The sequence below is a fragment of the Phodopus roborovskii genome, unplaced genomic scaffold (assembly GCF_943737965.1).
Source record: "Phodopus roborovskii unplaced genomic scaffold, PHOROB, whole genome shotgun sequence".
NCBI lineage: Eukaryota > Metazoa > Chordata > Mammalia > Rodentia > Cricetidae > Phodopus > Phodopus roborovskii.
Genome location: NW_026126511.1, coordinates 47,815,792 through 47,834,633, shown reverse-complemented (window position 1 = coordinate 47,834,633; position 18,842 = coordinate 47,815,792). Strand labels below are relative to the sequence as shown.

Below are 18,842 nucleotides of genomic sequence, written 5' to 3'. Positions count from 1 at the left end.
ATCAGAGTTTGTTGCCCAAACATCTCAGGTTCTTTCTGAAGACTGGGAACGAGGAGGTTTGGAAACACCCCTGTCTTCATTTTCAGTACTAGAAACCCCAAACTTCCGCCTCAGGAAAGGGGGGGGGGGGAGCTGGTGCCTCCTGTTTTTTTTTTTTTTTTCCCCAAGGGCTGGCGGTTTCTTTGTGTTAGTGCTTCCACCTGTTGTCCGTAAGTGGTATTACACTCTAGCTCCCCTTCACTCTTGCTCCGTTCTTTCCTGAGTCTGGGATTGAACCCAGGGCCTCTCTTACACCAGGTATACCCTCTATGCTTAGCTACATAGCTGGTCCAGTGGCTCCAGTTTAAAAGCCATTTATCTGGGATGCATTTTTTTTTTTAAATTGTAGTCACAAAGAGTGACTCCAATGTGAGAATGTGAAGGCAACAGCCACCTAACCTGGGGACTCTGCCTGCCACATCTTTGCTTTGTTTCCGGGGGGGGGGGGGGGCTTCTGGATGAGTTGCCAAGATATCAGATTACAGCCTTTGGGTGGTGGCTTCCAGAACCAGCCTTTCTACTTTGCTCAGTGCTTGCCACTTTTCCCCTCTTCTTTCATCTTTTTTTTTTTTTTCTCCTCCCAGTGACAGGGTTTCTCAATGTAGTCCTGGCTGGCCTGGAACTCTCTGTAGACCAGGTTGGCCTCAAACTCACATATCTGCCTGCTTTTGCCTCCTGAGTGCTGGGATTAAAGGCGCGCAACACCACGGCCCGCCTGCCACTTTTTGAAAGTTATTGTTTTGTTGTTAGTCTTCTTTTCTATTATATTTTTATCATTGAAAACAATTTTTAAGTTGAAATGTTTTACCTCCTCCAAGTCCTTCCAGCCTCCCCTCCCCTCCTGACCCATCCAACTTAAAGTCTTTCCAACTTAAAGTCTTTCTAAAATAAATAACCACTCCTCCAAACCAAGGAAGCAAAACATCAGAAAAAGAAGAAAACAAAAAACCCAAAGCAAAACCATCCAAATAAAGGCATAAAAAGCCAAAACAACAAAAAGAAACAAACAAACTTGAGTCCATTTTATGTTGGTTGACTGCCCTTGAACATGAGGCTGCTCTGGAGTAGTTGATATACAGTCACTCCATTGGAGAAAACTAATTTTCCCTCTTCTAGCAGGTATAGTTCAGTTGTTAGCCTTTACCCTAGTGGCTAAGTTTTCTTTCATTCATTCATTCATTCATTCATTCATTCATTCATTCATTCATTTTAGACAAAATAAAGTATAAGATACAACAGAATCTATCACATTGAAATTGTGATAGATACACCAAGGGAAGGAAAGAGCCCAAGAGAAGGCATAAGAGTCAGAGACCCACTTGATCGAACATTCTAGAATTCTATGAAAAACACTAAACGGGAAGCCGTAAAGGACGTGCAGAGCACCTGTTGCAGACCGTGCAGGCCCTGTGCATGCTGCCTCAGGCCCTGTGAGCACTTACGAGCATTGATCCTGTTGATTTAGAGGACCTTGTCTCCTTGGTTTCCTCCATCCCCTCTGGCTCTCTCACTCTTTCGGAGGCCTCTTTTATAGCTATGTTTTTCTGTCTTGGTTGCTAGTAGAACTTGCCTGGCTAGTTGGGAAAAGAAGCAAGGATGTCTGGGGTGAGGCTGTGACACAGGACCCAGATAAATAACCCTGAGGTACTTTTTGCCAGGGCAGAAAATAAAGGCTTACAGACCTGTTCACAGACAGTTGATGTTAACAAGTATTTAAAGGGCATTTAGCACTAGGAGACACAGTTCACTACTGTGTGTGTGTGTGTGTGTGTGTGTGTGTGTGTGTAGGTCAGAGGCATCAGTTCTACCATGTGCGTCCTTCGGATTGAACTCAGGTCATCAGCCTAGGCAGAAAGTGACTTTATTCACTGAGTTATCTCGATGGCCCTGATAGGCTTCTGGTTGTGGACTGGGAAGGAAAGGGAAAGGGAGGAAGAGGAGGAGGAGGGATGTTCTGGAACATCTTTTTGAGACATTCAGCCTGTGTCCAATTAGTCTGGTGGTGCCCTGGGCTGGGGAAGCAGCAGCTAGAATCAAAGTTCTGAAAACACTGGAGTTTCGATGCCCATCCCAGCCGCACCACACCTGGAATGTGCTTCATGCCCAGCTGTTCTCCAGCTGGGTATGAACTGAATGGACAAACAGACCTTGAAGGGCAGAGACCAGACGTATAGGTGAAGACCCAGAGGGGTTGAGAGGCTCAGGGCGGCTGGGAGGAGGAGGCTGTGTGAGTTGGCAGAGGCTGGTCTTTGTTCATCTAGTTGATGATAAAGTTTTTTTTTTTCTTTTTTCTTTTTACTTTGTGCATACAAGTGCTTTGCTTGCATGTATGGCTGTCTGCCTGTGCACTGTTTGGTGCTGGCAGAGACCAGAAATGGGGTATCAGATTCCCTAGAACTGGAGTTATGGTTGTGAGCAACCACATGGATACTGGAACCAGGATGGTCTTCTGAAAGAGAAGCCAGTGCTGTTAACCACTGAGCTACCTCTCCAGGTGTGGTGGTGTTAGTTTCATGGTGGGTTTCCAAAGTTGTCTGCAGCATTGAAGAGCTTGGGAGTCTGTGTATCTAACAAAAGCCCTCAGTGTTGATGTGGCAATATCAAGAGAAGGAGCCTCACTAAGGAAGCAATAGTGGCTATGTATGCGGGGGTGTGTGGAGGGGTGGGGGGTGAGGAGTGTTGGGGCGGGGGCTTGGCTCAGGGGATGCCTGATGAAGGTAGAGTAGCTGAGACAGCAAAACACGGGACTTGGCCTTCTGGGAAGTAATGGGGGAATTTGTTAAACCAGCAGCATTACACCTGCCTAGAAAGTACTGGTGGCTGTTTCTATAGATCAGCGCTCAATGATGTAGGCAAAACTGAGCTGTTATATTAAGTGAAAACCAATGCTAGGTGAAGTGGCTTGTCCTTGTGGATGCAGGCAGGAGGATTGCCACAGGTCAAGGCCAGCTTACTGACTTGTATAGTAAGTTCCAGACCAGCCATAGGTACCTAGCAAGAATTTGTCTCAACAATAAAACAAAAACAGGGAGAACAGAGTATACCAGTGCAGTTATAGAAGGAGCAGGATGCTTTAAAATTAAAAATAAATAAACAAAAAAAAGTGTGTGTGTGTGTGTGTGTGTGTGTGTGTGTGTGTGTGTGTGTGAGGCTGGGGATGTGGCTCAGTTGGTAAAGCGCTTGCCTAGTGTGCATGGAGCTTGCGGTTTGTCTGGAGCACCACAGAAGATGGGCATGGTGGTGATGAATACTTGAGGTGGGGGCAGGAGAATCAGAAATTCAAGGTCACCCTCAGCTGCATAGGAAGTTTCCACCTAAGCTGTGTGAAACAGGAGTCTTAAAAAACAAAATAAAAATAAGGAAACAGGAGCAAGGGGGGAGTGGGTGTCTTTGGGATTCAGGTTCACAAGTGGCTTTACTTTGAGTTCATCAGTGATTTTTTACATGACCTCCTAGGAATAGGTATTAATTTTTTGTATTTTTTTTTTTAATAAAGAAAAGATAGAGCTGGCAGGATGGTTCAGCAGGTAATGAAGCTTGCCTGCAAGCCCATGTCCTGAGTTTACCTTTGCAAACCACATGGTAGAGAGAGAACTGACTTCAGCAAATTGTTCTCTGATTTTCACATGTGCTGGGGCACATATGCACAGAAATTAATGTGTGTGTGTGTGTGTGTGTGTGTGTGTGTGAGAGAGAGAGAGAGAGAGAGAGAGAGAGAGAGAGGGAGAGAGATAGGGAGAGAGAGTTCACTCATACTCACTGCCACTTTTGTTTCCTCCGCAGAGGAAGCAGAGTATCCAGCATGCTGTCCCGACGCCTTGGTAAGCGCTCCCTCTTGGGAGCCCGGGTATTGGGACCGAGTGCCTCTGAGGTGCCACTGGGGGCCAGCCTGCCTTTGGAGCCACAGATAGAAGTGCCTGAAGGAGCCACGCCCCAGCCTTCACACACCTCTAAGGACCCTGTGTGCCAGGAGCAGCCCAAGGAACTCCTCAAGGCTCTGGGTACCTCAGGCCACCCAAAGGTGGCCTTTCAGCCTGGACAGAAGGTAGGTTGATCCTAACACGGACGGGCACCCTGTCTCTTGAGTGTTGGGATTGGGAGACTAGGGCTTCCTAAGTGGTAGCCTGGAAGTCCTATAAACTGGGGCTCTGGGCAGAAGATGTACTGTCCTTTCAGACCAGGGCATATTCTTGACTGTCATGTGGAGGAGAGAGTGGCCAGGCATTGTGGGATGCTCAGAACCTCAGATCACAGTGTGGCCTCAGCTCCCTAGCTTTTTATCTGCCTTACTTCACAACCTTAGGCAACAAGGAGAAGGACCTTAGACTTTAGGCGCTAGAGAAGAGATTGCAGAAACTGCAGATGGCTGTGTAGTCCAAATCTGATAAGGACTGTCCTTGTTTTCCTTGCATCCCCTTGCCATGGCTGGGCCCATGGTTACCTAGGCCCGATTCATTACAAGGTCCAGCTCCGTGGGCTCTGTGCACTGAACTCAGCTAGTCAGCCTTGGCAGCAAGGTCCAATGGCAGAAGGCTCCTGCCATTGCCTTTTCCAGCATCCATCTACGAAGACTTGGCCTTTGTCTTCCCATGAGGCTCAGTGCCCCCTAGACCTTTGTCCTCCTGAGATAAGGTAGCCTTCCAGAGTCCAGGTACCCTGATGAGAGAGCAGTCTATCCCCCTCCCTCCAGTACAATGCTGAGGAGAATGGGACTTAGGACTCTCCAGAAGGAAAACATTGAGTAAGAGGTGTTTACCAGTTCAGAGGCAAGGACAGGGGCATGAGTAACCGAAGGATGAGTGTAGGTTTGAGGGTCAGAGAAACCCCAGGTGCTGGCCTACTCAATATCTTGTAGGGTGCACAGTGTGTAGGGAAGCTGTAGTAGAAGATTTAGTCCCGTGTGGCTAGCCCGTGTGTGTGCTTGGGTGGGCAGCAGGTGCCTGGGAATACCTGCTTTCTTCTGGTCTGTTTAGGCTGTTGTAATGGAAAACCCAAGGTGGGGAAATGTACAGACAGTATTTCATCCAGCTCAAACTTCTGGAAACTGGGAATCCTGAGAGGACAAGAAGGACAGGAGAGTGAGGGTCTGCACCCACTTTTATAATAGTTCACACTCTCCCCGCCTACCCCACTCTCTGGATAATTCTCTCCTGTTATGACATGCCATTTGATAGAGCAACAGTTCTCAGGACATATTCACTTACACTAACTAGACCCCACTTCCTGACACTGGTCTTGGGGATTAAGTGTCTAACATGTAACCAGATCTTAGCATGCACAAATTAAAGATGAGTGTATCGAAGCACAGACTACAGCAGATAGATAGCCTGATACCCGGGACGGAGATCTCTGGGGGCTTTGGTGTCGGAACGCCTGAGTGTTGACCCTTGGCCACCATCCCCCTGTAGGTCTGTGTGTGGTATGGGGGTCAGGAGTGCAAGGGCCTGGTGGAGCAGCACAGCTGGGCCGAGGACAAGGTGACAGTCCGGCTGCTGGACCAGAAGTTACAGATTTGCTGTAAAATGGAAGAGGTGTGGCTAGCAGAGCTGCAGGGGACCGCATCCCAAGTGACAGCCTACAGACCCGTGTCTAGGAACATCGATGTCCCGAAGAGGTTTGTAGGAGTGGGCTGGGACATGGTGGGAGGAGTGTGGGGGTGTTGGGCACCTAACTGCTGGGATCGTGAAGCTAGATACAGAAGAGGCATCATTTGAAGAACATCTAGGTAACATCCTTTCTTCTCTAAAACTCTCTTGGTGGTTATATCTATTTGGTTGGTGAAGGCTTAAACTCAGCTCATCGTTTTTCTTGAATGCCAGCACGGGTTCCATACAGGGTGGAGAGAATTTCAGACTTGTGGGCCAAGCATACTCTGTCATTGCTACTTGGTGCTGCAGCCATAGACATAAAAGCCTGTAGTCATGCCGTGCATTAATGAAAACTAATCAGGGTCCCCAAACTTTACCGTGATTCAGTATCGTTTTGTGTGTCATCTGTCAAGAAGTAAAACGCTTTTGATTCTGAAATAGTATTTTAAAAAGTAAAGCCATCCATCCTTTCTTGGCTCAAAACTGGACAGGTGGGCAGCAGCCTGTGCCTAGGCAAGGTGGTCTGATTCTTCACTTGGGTGCTAAGAGCCATTGAGTAAAGAATGGATATTCTGCTTTGGGGCTTAATGATAAGATGCCAGCCTGGGATCCTGGTGTACATCTTATGGTCTATCTATACTGTTCTTTTAAGATTTAAAAAGAAAATCTGGGGCGGAGAGATGTCTGTGCAAGCCCAACAAGCTGAGTTCAATGCCTGGAACCCACGTAGAGGCGGAAAGAGGAGCCTGCTCCATAGAGCTGACCTCTGATCTCCACATTCACACAGCATGCACAAACATAATAATAAACAAATGAAAGTTAAAAACAAACTTGGCCAACTAAGATTATTTTGCATGCAAGATATGCAAACAGCTAAACTCTATTCCACCCTCTTCTGTGGGTATGAGGGCTCTAGATGGACCAGGTGGGCTTAACAATTTTTAGATTACATTCATTTATTATGTATGGGTTATGTGTGCATGCTGTGCTGCCCCTGTGGACGCCAGAGGACGACTTTCAGGAGTCAATTCTCTTCTACTCCGTGGGCTCTGTGCACTGAACTCAGCTAGTCAGCCTTGGCAGCAAGCTCTTTTACCCACTGCACCATCTTGCTGGCCCAGCAGAACAGTGTTTTAAGACCAAAGGAGCAGCATCTCTGATCGTGTATCCAGTGGAAGGCCTGCAAAGAACTTATTTTTCTCTTTTGAGAAAGTGAAAACACAACAATCATGTAGTGTTTAATGTGTTGATGGCTTTGGTCCCTCTGTCTCAAACCCAGTTGCATGGTTTGGTAGACCTCGTGTATAAGTAATGGGTGAATACAATCCTTTAAAATAGGCAAGCCACTGGCAGTTTATTATATTCTAGTTTCCCTCAAATACTTTAGATTTCAGATAGTGTTTATTTTACTTCCAAATCGTGTAACTGTATGGATTTAAAGGCGAGGAAAAAAGAGCACACGTAAAATTCTAGGCAGCCTGTTTAAAGCATGGAGCTTAGCAGTGGGAGATGGTGTCATCTGGTTATTTATTCTACCCTGGTTTGTTTGCTTACTGGCTTATGTAATGGGTTCTGTTTACATTCAGAAGCTAACAGAATGCTGTGTTTATTTTGGCAGAGGGGAAAGAAAAATCCATTAGTGTAATTGTTTCCTCTTAAATTTGAATCTAAGACAGAGGAAGGAGGTAATTTTAGTGTTTAGATTAGTGGGCATCATTTATTCCCATGCTTCATCTTAACATTTTGAATCTTCTCTCCGCACTCAAATAAAATGTTCCATTTTAAGTTGTAGGGTTAGAAGGAGAGTTTGGGGAGAGCAGTGCTGTCTCAGGTGTCACCCCCCCCCCCAGTTTAAGCAGGGGCCCCACCTGCTCATCCTGGGCTGATTGAAACAACACCCAGAACAATCACTTTTCACGGGTTGTTGCTTTACTTTCCATTGAGCTGGTTGCTTGGGGGTGGGGGTGGGATTGGCTCTGAGAGGACAGCACAGCAGGGTAAGGTGATCCCATGAAAGTAAGCGGATGTGGTAGCATAATCTGTGGGCTTTGTGGACCAGCCAGGCCCCAGAAAGTAAGCACACTCCCTACTCATTTGAATCCAGGAAGTCGGATGCAGTGGAGATGGATGAGATGATGGCTGCAATGGTGCTGACTTCTCTGTCCTGCAGTCCTGTCGTGCAGAGTCCTCCTGGGGCTGAGCCCATCTTCTCTGGTGAGCAAGTGGGGTTGGGCTGACTCCTGGGATGGCAGAGGCTGGCAACTGACACTCTCTCTTTTCAGCTTCGAATTGCCAGTGTCAGCTTGGCTGTAGGGTTCCGGAGGCTCTCAGGGCTATCAACCAGAAGCTCAGTTTCCCCATCTGAGCAGAAATACCTTGGCGCTTTGTGACAGTGATTGAACTCGGCACTCAGCCAAGATGACCACTCAAGCAAGTTCCAAGTTCTGTAGGAGCCTGGACAGGGCCTACAGGAACAATTATTTAGTTCACAAAAGCAGATCTATGCTTGCCTGTTCACTAGTGGCTTCCCATTATCAATACTCAACTTCTAAAGTGCCTAAGTCAGCCTCATAAATTAGTGTGGGCTTGCAGGCCAAATACTTGAGCTGAAGTCTCAAATCTGGTTGCTTTATACAAACCAATAGTATTGCCCATTGAAAAGACTGGGTGAAGATGCTTGTTGCTGAGCCTGGCAGCCTGTGTTTGGTTCCTGGGGCCCACATGGTGGAAGAAAACAAGTAACTCTCTTAGGTTGTCCTCTGACCTCTACTTATACTCTCTCTCTCTGACACTGTAATAAAAAAAAGTCCCTAATAGTGTGACTTCAGATTTATAGAAGCCAACAGAACTCTTCTGGTTATAATCCCCAGATGCTTTACCAGTGCTTGGAAGGGCAGCATCCGAGAAGGATTGCAGACTAATAAGTCTTTTGATAAGACTGGTAGTGGCTTTGGTTATTTTAGTAGCAATTGCTTATCTTCCAGTCCTAAAAGCTATTTAACAGTTTGTAGGAGAATATGGAGCTAGTTCTAACTCATACTGAGAGGAAAGTGGTTTTCACAAGTGTCCCTCACCTTTGATTGAAAGCAAATTTAATTACTCCACCAGAGACTGTCACTGCACTTGGGGACATCTAGTGGTGAATTCCATCAGTGCAGCCTGCTTTAATGTGCATGAAGACTCAAATCCTCAAGAAGTTTAAAAGAAGTTGAGTCAGCAGATTCAGGAAAGGAGCCGAAGTGGAGAAAACATGGCTGGCGTTCCCTCTTGAGCCCATGCTCATGGGTCCATGATCAGTTGCTTTGGATGCTTCTTGAGTTATGCCCAAGTTTTGAACTCTATGTGTATCTGTGGTACTCTCTGTTTCCAGGAAGAGCAAGTGATTCGAGTTTTAAAACTAGAAGGGGTATATGGGGGAGGGAGAGGTTCTTTATCCAGCATCCTTTCTGAGCAAGAGTCTCCTAGAAGTAAAGAGAGCCTCCTTTGGAAACGTGGGACCTTGGAGTTGGCCCAGCCTTCAGGTCTGCTATGATTACTTAGGGTGTGGCAGTGTCTCTTCAAGCCTAGAGTCAGGAGAATGTGTGTCCAGAGAGGGAGCTGGGGCTGCTGGGAGCATAAGTTTTTTTCTATCTCTCTTGCTGTTCCCCCCATATTAGACTTTCAGATCATCTTATGTGATCAGTTGGCTTGGATTTGAAGGCAAGGGAAGACAAAGTCCAGCTTGAGCCTAAAGCAGCCTATAGACCCATCAGTCAAAAAAACCAAAAAAAAAAAAAAAAAAAAAAAATCTAGGCTTGGGGTTCCACTCAGTGCTAGAGTGCTTGCCTAGTATGAACAAGGGCCTAGCAATCAAAGTAAAACTAAGCATAAAAATCCCACTTGTTATTTGTATTCTTCCTTCTTAGATGTCTGAATTTGAGGGGGCAGGTGGCCACTGAAAGTTCCAGGACATTTCTGTGCACTCACAGACGTTCCTGCATTTGTCCAAGTTAAAATGGTTGAAAAGCATTTTTAGGAAACTCATCAAGAAGGTAGCTAGCCCCATGTTGCTACCGCTATGTGGATGTATGTCCTCAGCCAGGCTGGAACTAGGAAAGGCTCTTTTTTTAGCATGTACAGCATGAACTAGCTTTTAATGGCATTCTTTTTTATTAATCTTCGATGAAAGATAGTTGAGAGTAGGTGTGGTGGTCAGCGATGACCCATGTGGCCGTGGCAGAAAATGTCTACCAGGCAGAGCAATTATAGCTCCAAATTGCTATAGCGTTTGCGCCAGCCCTCATCTTGTAGCTCAGGAAGAAATTTCTCTAATAATTACATTTTAATAATATTTTCATGTTTGTCATCAGTTACTCACTTCCCCCCCCTTTGTTGCTGGGGACGAGGCCTCCTGAGTGCTCTTTCACCTCTCTCTGGCCAGTTTCCCCGTGCAGCTTGTGGTGACCCATGGAAGGAGAGCGGTGACGTGTCAGACAGCGGCAGTAGCACTACCAGCGGGCACTGGAGCGGGAGCAGTGGCGTCTCCACCCCTTCGCCTCCCCACCCTCAGGCCAGCCCCAAGTACCTGGGAGACGCCTTCGGGTCTCCCCAAACTGATCATGGCTTTGAGACTGATTCCGACCCATTCCTGTTGGATGAACCAGCCCCACGCAAGAGAAAGGTAGGTGACTGACCACTAGTGAGCATGTGGGGACAGCCATCCTCAGAGGGCAGGGACTCCACAGGTCCCAGGTGTTTCTGGTTTTCCTTTGCTGCTGCACCTGTTGTGAAATCCTAGGCTGAGGCTGGTTCCTTTTCATTTTGTGTGTGTGTGTGTGTGTGTGTGTGTGTGTGTGTGTGTGTGTGTGTGTGTGTTTCTGTGTGTGCATGCATGTGGAGGTCAAATGTCAACCTCAGGTATTTATCATGAGTTATCTGCCTCTCCCACCTCACCCCATCTTAGCTTTTGAGATAGGCTCTTTCAGTGGTCTGGAGCTCACCAAATAGGCTAGGCTGGGCAGCCAGTGAGTCCAGGATCTGCTGTCTCTGCCATTCCGTGGTATCACAAGTGTGTGCCACTATTATTTATTCATTTATTTATGTATTTTTTTTAATGTGGCCACCAAGGCATCCCTCTGGTTCTCCTGGGCATGTTTCTGTGCTTTCTGGGAGTCTCTTCCTAGAGGTTTTTTCTTTTGGGTCTGGCTGAGGATGGCAGCCAGCTGAAGTCCTCATCAAGTGACAAGGGAGGCTGGGAGAGTGTTCCCACACACTGGTTACTAAGACTTCTTTTTCCCCTAGAACTCTGTGAAGGTGATGTACAAGTGCCTGTGGCCCAGCTGTGGCAAAGTTCTTCGTTCAATCGTGGGCATCAAGCGACATGTCAAAGCCCTCCACCTGGGGTAGGTCCAGTGCTTGGTGACTCTTGCCTGAGGCGCCTCCAGCCTGCTAACTCCACAGGACTTGCAGTCCAGAGGCTTCTGGTGAAATGACTTCCTGTAGGCACTGTCCAGTTCTCCTCTCTGACCACTGAATGTGCGATGCCTTCACGGGGCAAGGAGATTCTTTATATCGTGGTCAACATTGATGCTCTTGTGGGATCTTCCCACCTGGTGTAGGAAGCAAGCTGTTTCAGTTCTGGGTAGAAAGAGAACGGTTTGGTTTAATCACTGGTGAGATGCTATGGCTTAGACATAGTGGCCGAGTTTTACTTGTGCTCCTGTGTGGGGGAGTTAGGTCTATATCAGTGCTCTGGCACTCATGGCAGGGCCTCATCTCTGTACAGAACCCTCAGGGCAGCACCTCTGGTGTGAACTGCCTCAGCCCTCGAGAGCGTGCTATAGTCGGGGCAGCTCCCAAGAGGGCTTGGTCTGTGCCAGGACTAGGTTGTACTCATACACGTTTGCCATTGTGTGAGCCCTTGTGCTGAAGAGGAACTTCCATGGGTGGGCATGTTCTGATCCCTTTTGATGGCACTCCTGGATGTTCTCTTGGGTACTTTTCCCAACATCTTTCTCCTTGAACACCCCCCACCCCTCCACCCCCAGGCTTCAAACCAAGGTAGCATCATTAAGGAATGATGGCTAAATGTCTGTTCCACACAGGGACACCGTGGACCCTGATCAGTTCAAGAGAGAGGAAGATTTTTACTATACAGAGATGCAGATGAAGGAAGAATCTGCTCTGGCTGTGGCTGCCCCCCCTGCCCCTGGGACACCCAACAGCGAGCCAGCCCCCACCTCCCGTGTGACCAGCCCGTCCCTTGCCGCTCTTTCATTGCCTCCGCCCAAAGTCCAGTCCTCTGGCCCAGAACACCCTGGCCTGGAGTCTCCCCTGCCTTCAGTTGCACTCAGCAAGTCAGCTCCTGGCTCCTTCTGGCACATTCAGGCTGACCACGCATACCAGGTTTGGAACAGGCATATGTGGGAGCTTAGCCTGGGATCACTGTGGTCACTGGCTATTAGACAATAGGCCTCTGAGCACCTTGACTGAGTTGCTAATCTTATTTCCACAGAGAAGGAAAAGGAAAGGCTTGGATGTAGGTCAGTTGGTAGAGTTGCTTACTGAGCGTGTGCAGAACCTTGGGTTGATCCTGAGCATAAACCCAGGGCAGGGACACATAACCTGTGATCCCAGTCAGGGTGGAGACAGGAGGAATAGGAGTTCAGGGTCCTACACGGGGAGTTAGAGCCAGCTTGGGCTATATGTAAACCCCATCTCAAAAACAGCAGCAACAAATTTTGTGACACTCAGGGCTGATAAGTACTCTAGCCATGTGTCAGGGTGTGAACTGAGAGCTTTCACTTTCAAGACTGGCTAGAAGAATCAACAGAATCATGTAGGACTTCCCAGGCAACTCCTTAGCTCTGAGGAGTGTGTTACACTGGATAGTGCTGCTCTGAGTACCTACTTGGTGTCAGCATTGGGTTAGGTAAACCTTCCAGTTAGACTAGGACATGACCCCTGCTCTCACAAAGTGCATGGTGGAGCTGAGGTTAGCAATGTGGATTTGGCTAGGACTGATTATAAGTTGTCAGAGTACCATTTCCTCGAGATGTGGGAGACACAGGCCCAAGAGAGACAACTCCATTATTCTCTTGGGCCTGGGAAAGTTGTCATGTTGAGGTGGGCAGTGTCATTTAGAGTGACCTTCACCCTGCAAGCTAGGTTCACATTCCTGTATGCTGGTTTAAAACCTTTTCTGTGTTTATAGTTTGACTTGAGCAGGCTTGATCAGTTTGCAAGTTAGTAAAGAGTAGTGCTTCCAACCAGGTCTGCTTGTGCATGCCTGTAATGGCGGCACCTGGGAACTCAAGGTCAGCTTGGACTACATAGTAAGGGCCAAAACAAACAAACAAACCAAAACAAAACACTCCAAACCAGTGGTACTTTCAGTGAGCAAAAGTACAAAGTAAGCGGGCTCGCCTCATTAGAATTAATGGCCACTTAGTTTGTGTCTGGCTAAGGTTCATTCTTAGCTGACCCTGTAGCCTCTGGGCATTATGGCTTGTACCATTAGAAATAGGCCTAAGCCAGACATCCCTGCCTGTATCCCTACTCCTGAGGAAGGGCCTGGCAGTTCTCTGTTTTTTTTCTGGAAATAGTCCTCAGGCTCAGAAGGCTTTGGACTTTTTGCCTGAAGCATGTTCTCCATAGGTAACTCAGCCACTGAATAACAGGAGGCTGGCATGCAGGCAGCCCTAAGTAGGAGTGTAGCCTCTCAGGAAGGAGGAGGCTGTGTTGATGACAGGTTAGACGGCTTTGAGGATGCTTATGGGAAAACCTCTCTAGCTGTCTTGGTGTTTTCCAGGCTCTTGACTAGGCAGAGATATGACTTCTGTTGCAAATGGGAAGTTACTGGATCCAGAGACAGATGCTTCCTTAGTAGGAGCACAGGCTGACACACTCTTGTCTCTGCAGGCTCTGCCATCCTTCCAGATCCCTGTCTCTCCCCACATCTACACCAGCATCAGCTGGGCTGCTGCCCCTACCACCACCTCCCCCCTCTCTCCGGTGAGTGTGGACTACAGTACCCCCAAAGCTTTTGCATACATCCCCAGGGCTGGGGGTCTGTGTCATTGGTATATAGCACATGGCTGGTATTGCCTGTATCCGCCCCCCCCCCCATACTTCATTAACATCTCTGTGTGTCCTGTCTGGCTACAGCTCCCCTCAGCAGCTAGAAGGGCTCCTGGGGGGGAGGGTGTGGGGGGAGTCAGGGTGAAGCAATTTTCTTCCTTAGGAATATGCTGGGCAAGGCTAGGCTCAGTTCAGTCCCTTGCTCTGTGAGTGCTTGTTAGAGTTCTAGTGCCTAGATGAAAGGATGGGAGAGAATGTGTGGGTGTCAGAAGGGAGAGCATGACAGATGGTCATAGGAGGGGCACCCACAGGCTGTGTGAGCTGGACCAGAAATCTCAGGCCATCATGGATTTGTACCCTTGACTCTGAACTGACATAAACTGGAAGTCATTAGAACCACATATAGGTGGCTCTAGTTTCAAGTGTCTGCCACAGAGAAGTGTCACACATGGCAGAACCTAGTCCACAGAAGGTGTCACTAAGGCAATACAATGCCTCCATTTGCCCCTTGGATGGTAATTCCATGTGAGTTCCTTAAAGCCTTAATGGTGGCTCCTGTCTTTGGCCCTGACTTGACCCCATCTATTGAGAATTTCCTTTTTGGGGTAAAATCTATGGTTCCCTGCTCTGGGGCTCAGAGAGGCATGCATGGCAGAGCCCGGGGAGTTGCCTTGTGGTTCTGAGTGGTCTCTTGCTCATAGCTGATCTTATAACCCTCATACCCAGGTCCGGAGCCGGTCACTCAGCTTCAGTGAGCCCCAGCAGCCACCACCCACAGTGAAGTCTCACCTGATCGTCACCTCCCCACCCAGGGCTCAGAGCAGCTCCAGGTGAGCCATCTCATCCTTAGCCTTGGGGTTTCTGCCCTCTGTCTGTCAGCACTGGTGATGTAGACTTTGATTCTACCCAGTTGCAGCCTCCAGGATTAGTCCCCAGGCGGAGGCCGCGGTGGTGGAGCTGCCGTCTCTTCCTTGTGGCTCTGGCTGTGGGTGCCACTGACTTCTGTGCCCCTCCCAGCTCCTGCTTGCTTGCCCGCTCATGCTTGGCTGTTGTCTGGGTCTAACTTCCATTACATGGTGCCACCCTCACTTCATTCCTTGTCAGGAAAGCCCGCGGAGAAGCCAAGAAGTGCCGCAAGGTGTACGGCATAGAGCACCGGGATCAGTGGTGCACAGCCTGCCGGTGGAAGAAGGCCTGCCAGCGCTTCCTGGACTGAGCCTGCCTCGCCCAGCCCCGCTCCTCACCCTGCCGGGCAGCCAGGAGGCCTCCAGGCCTGCAGCCATCAGCAGAACACGGAGAGATACGGAGTGGATGTGGGCAGCTGGGGCTCCATTGGCTAAGATTTAACACTTAAAAACACTTTCTCCCCCCTTGTGGGAGTGTTTTATTTTTAAAAAAAAGGAAGATATTTTTCCCCCCTAAAATAGGAGAGAGCCAAAATTGACCAAGGGTATAGTGCAGCGAACCAGAGACCAAAGAATTACCCCCTTCCCCCCGCCCTTCCACCCTCTTGGGGACTAGTTTGTACGCATCAGAAGTAGGACAGGATGGATGCCTTGCCCATTTTTGTGCTGAGCTGGTGCATCCATTGATCTTTTAGCTATTCCAGAATGGACTGTGAGTAAAATGAATTTCCTTTTCTTAGGAAAAAAAAAAAGTGAGATCCTTCTGGCAGGTGGATGGCCTAGGGGGCAGAGGCAGGAGGCTGCACTTGGTAAGATGCAATATCATTTCTGTTGGAGCAGCTTCTGGGGCTGGAAGAGGGATACCCTTTTACCGCGGCAACTTTCGGGTCTGGGTTCCCTCAGATGTTGGGTTGCATGCCAGTAAACTTTATGTGGCTTCTTCTCAAAGCCTGTCCCCCAAAATCCTGAGCCAAAAGGCTAATATGAATTTAGTTTGAGAATGTGGCCTTGAAACACTACCCTGAGCATCCTTTTAGCTCTGAGAGGAAGCGTGGAGGGTCTCCACAGAAACTTTGCTCCACTGAGTAAAGTCCTTTCTGAGGCCTCTTCCCTCCAGAGTGTCACAGGCTCTAGAATGTCTGGTTTTCTTGTCTGATGTGGAAGTCTTTGATGATGAAGCCTTCTTTCCCTAGGGGAGCCTCTGGTAGGTCCTAGCAGACTTGACCTCTGTGCCTGCTAAACGTAACTTCTAGGACCCAGCTGTCTTGGACTGAAGTCCCAGGTGTCACAGGCTCAGGGAATACCACTAGGCCACCCCTCCAGGGGCTGAGCAGCATTGACTCATTAGTTGTCATGGAGACCATCCTCTTGACCACTAAGGGTCCATTGGGGGCATTACATGGGAAACAACATACCAAGTTCTATGAGAAAATCTGAGAACCTAAGAGATTGTATGTGTGAGGTAGAGGGTATTGTGGTAGCCTGGGCTGCTGATGGAGGGGAGAGACACTAGTGTCTTTGGTAGGGGTATAATTTTATAACGAGCCAGTCCAGCCAGAGGCAACCCTGGGCTCTCCTGCCCCTTCAACCTCCCAGGTAATTAAGAGCACAAGTTAATTTTCTCTCCTTACTTCCCATGATGCTCGGCTTCCAATCTTACTGGATTGGGAAGGGGAATATAGAGACACAGAGGGAGTTTCTGGACATGTAGAGACCCCACCAGGGAGCTCTCCTCTCCCCTTCTTAATCCCAGTGTGGACTAAGCCTGCACTTCAGCAGCGACAGTGTAGTCCCAGCCTTGGTTTGGAGCTTGCAGATGTAACTGACGATAATGATTTTCTCCGTTCGAAGCAGGCTTCCTATGGCATTGGCACCCCAGCCAGAACAGTGAGAGAGAAAAAAGGGGATTAATAGGATGGCTTAAAAGCTGAGGGAGTTTTAATTCTGTTCAGTTCTCTATTCCATGTCTGCGCAGCTTCCACATCTGTGTTTGTTCCCCCTTTTTTCTAGCAGTGGTGGCCTCCCGACCACTGTCCTGCACCCCCCTTCTGGCGGTGGTGGCCTCCCGACCACTGTTGTGCACACTCCCCCTACCCCCCATTCATCTTGATGCTTCTGTATTGGTTACTGACACATGGTCTGGTTTTGGGTTTGAAGGGCAAGGGTGGCTTGTGAGCACACCCAGCCGTCAGGCCTGCTCCTGTCATCTCTGTATCTCCCTGCCTCCCAGCCCCGTGGGTTTGGAATCTGACTGGGTGAAGGCGCCACAGGTGTGCTTTTGAAAACAGCAGGGTTTGGAATCTGACTGGGTGAAGGCGCCACAGGTGTGCTTTTGAAAACAGCAAGGCGTAGCTTGCAAACAATTATCTTGGGAAACTGTTTAGCCATGTATCCGTTATCCAGAACGCTGTCAGAGTTTCCTTCAGACTTGGTACCATGTTGGGAACACCGTCAAGTGAGTGTGTACCGTTCTCAATTCCGTGGTGCGAGTCCAGGAGTACTGTCTGAGGCCAGCCGAAGTCTCAGGTATAAAGCCGAAGGGCTCTCTGGTAACGTAGGCTTGCATCAATGATAAGGCTTTTAACCTGGCCCTGAAAGCAATGTTGCTACTTCTGACAGTGCTTTGAGCAATGGCTGCCTTGTCATAGTGACTGTATAGCTTGACACCTTAGAGGACCCTGTGAAATTAGATACGGAAACTGATTTGGTGGAAGAAATCTGTTATGTTACTTTCTGGTCACCCCAGGTTCTGATTTTACCAGGGGCAAAAAACCAAAACAAAACAAAAACAACAACAAAAAACCCCAAAACACAAAACTTTTTTTTTTTTTTTTTTTTTTTTTTTTTTAAGATTAAAGCAAAACAATAAGGGAGAAGAATCCCATCCGTGAATTTGTCTTATTGGCGCATCTCACCCTTCCCCCACCCAGCCCCGCTGTCTTCCAAGTATTATTTTTACTGTTAAGATTTTTTTTAAATGTGAAATGAAATGTAATGTTTTTACAGCAATGATATGAAATATATTTTATAAGGAATAAAATGGTACATTGTCTGACTTAGTGTGTGCCTGTACTGAGTTCTTAACTGTCCCTACGATTAGTGCAAATGGTACCATGTGACCCTGTAGGCAAGGGGACTCATTTGCTCACACTTTCAGCTCAGAACACACGTGTGGTTCTAGGTTCAGTGTCCTGAAACAAATTCAAGGAGGTCGTATTGAGTGTTTATAGCAGTGGTTCTCAGCCTTCCTGATGCTGCAACTCTTTAATACAGTTTCTCATGTTGTGCTGACCCCAGCCATAAATTATATTCATTTGTTGCTACTTCATAACTGTAATTGTGCTGCTGTTATGAATTGTAATGTAAATATCTTGTGTGTGACCCCCAAAGGGGTCAGGACCCACAGGTTGAGAACAGCTGCTTTAACAGATAAGGGTAGTAAGACATGGAGTTCGAATATCTTGCCAACGGTACATACTGGGGTAGGGTGGGGTGATAATATTGGCATTGTAATCTGGGCTGTGAGTGTTTTCTATGGCTTACATTCATTTTCATAGGAGGACATATTTTGGGCATGTTTCTGTGCTTGATGGGGAATGGCTGGAAATTTAGGAGAAAATAAATCACATTCTATATATTCATCAGCTTTTCATAGCTATAATAAAATACCTGAGGCAGGCTAACTTTAAAAGACAGAAGCTCAGAGGCTGAAAGACTGGCTCTTGCAAGGGACTTCCTGAACACATCACCTCCCAAGCAGGTGGCAATTTTGGGAACTCATACCAAGGGTGGAGGCACAGTGTGAAAATAGGAAGCCAGAGAGGCTGGGGTCCCTAGGTCCCTTCCTCAGGCACCACCTCCCTCTGCCACCCTAAACATCATTTGCCTCTGGCACATGAAGGTTGGGGACCTCCCGAGACATGCTCAGTATAGTCTGCTCCTGAGACATTGGCTTTCACAGGTTGTGGACAGATGCTAGTTAAGTTGGCCTCTCTGGTCAGGGTCCTAAAAGCAGAAAGCACTCCCCCCCCCCCACACACACATTGGCTTATTCAACTTTAATCATCCCAAGAGCCTATGAAACCAGGCTGCAGGAAGTGGTGGTGGGGTGTGTTTGTGTTTAAATGTTCAAAGGACGTTTGGAGTACAAAGGGAGTTGTGTTTCCCTTGTAAGAAATATCTGCACTCCCCCAGCATGGTCTCCTCTTGCCTCATAAGTGCTGAGATTACAGCGTGCACCACTTTAGGGGAT

At 48.0% G+C, this 18,842-nt stretch overlaps 1 protein-coding gene and 1 long non-coding RNA gene across 2 annotated transcripts in view; both read left to right on the top strand.

The window, feature by feature from the left end:
• The window catches only part of Znf395 (zinc finger protein 395), a 37,376-nt gene extending 22,327 nt beyond the window's left edge, over positions 1–15,049 (top strand). Inside the window, exons 2-10 of the mRNA XM_051195545.1 lie at positions 3,823–4,084; positions 5,448–5,653; positions 7,732–7,849; positions 10,048–10,287; positions 10,908–11,008; positions 11,711–12,011; positions 13,527–13,619; positions 14,412–14,515; positions 14,790–15,049. Of these exons, the coding sequence (XP_051051502.1) occupies positions 3,842–4,084; positions 5,448–5,653; positions 7,732–7,849; positions 10,048–10,287; positions 10,908–11,008; positions 11,711–12,011; positions 13,527–13,619; positions 14,412–14,515; positions 14,790–14,901 (1,518 nt within the window). The 5' untranslated portion in view covers positions 3,823–3,841 and the 3' untranslated portion in view covers positions 14,902–15,049. The remainder of the gene's footprint in view (positions 1–3,822; positions 4,085–5,447; positions 5,654–7,731; positions 7,850–10,047; positions 10,288–10,907; positions 11,009–11,710; positions 12,012–13,526; positions 13,620–14,411; positions 14,516–14,789) is intronic.
• A 117-nt stretch (positions 15,050–15,166) lies between these two features.
• Positions 15,167–17,408, top strand: LOC127230288 (uncharacterized). Its single transcript, XR_007835170.1, has 2 exons — positions 15,167–16,860; positions 16,915–17,408. It is a non-coding gene; the product is annotated as an uncharacterized LOC127230288 (long non-coding RNA).
• Positions 17,409–18,842: the final 1,434 nt, after the last annotated feature.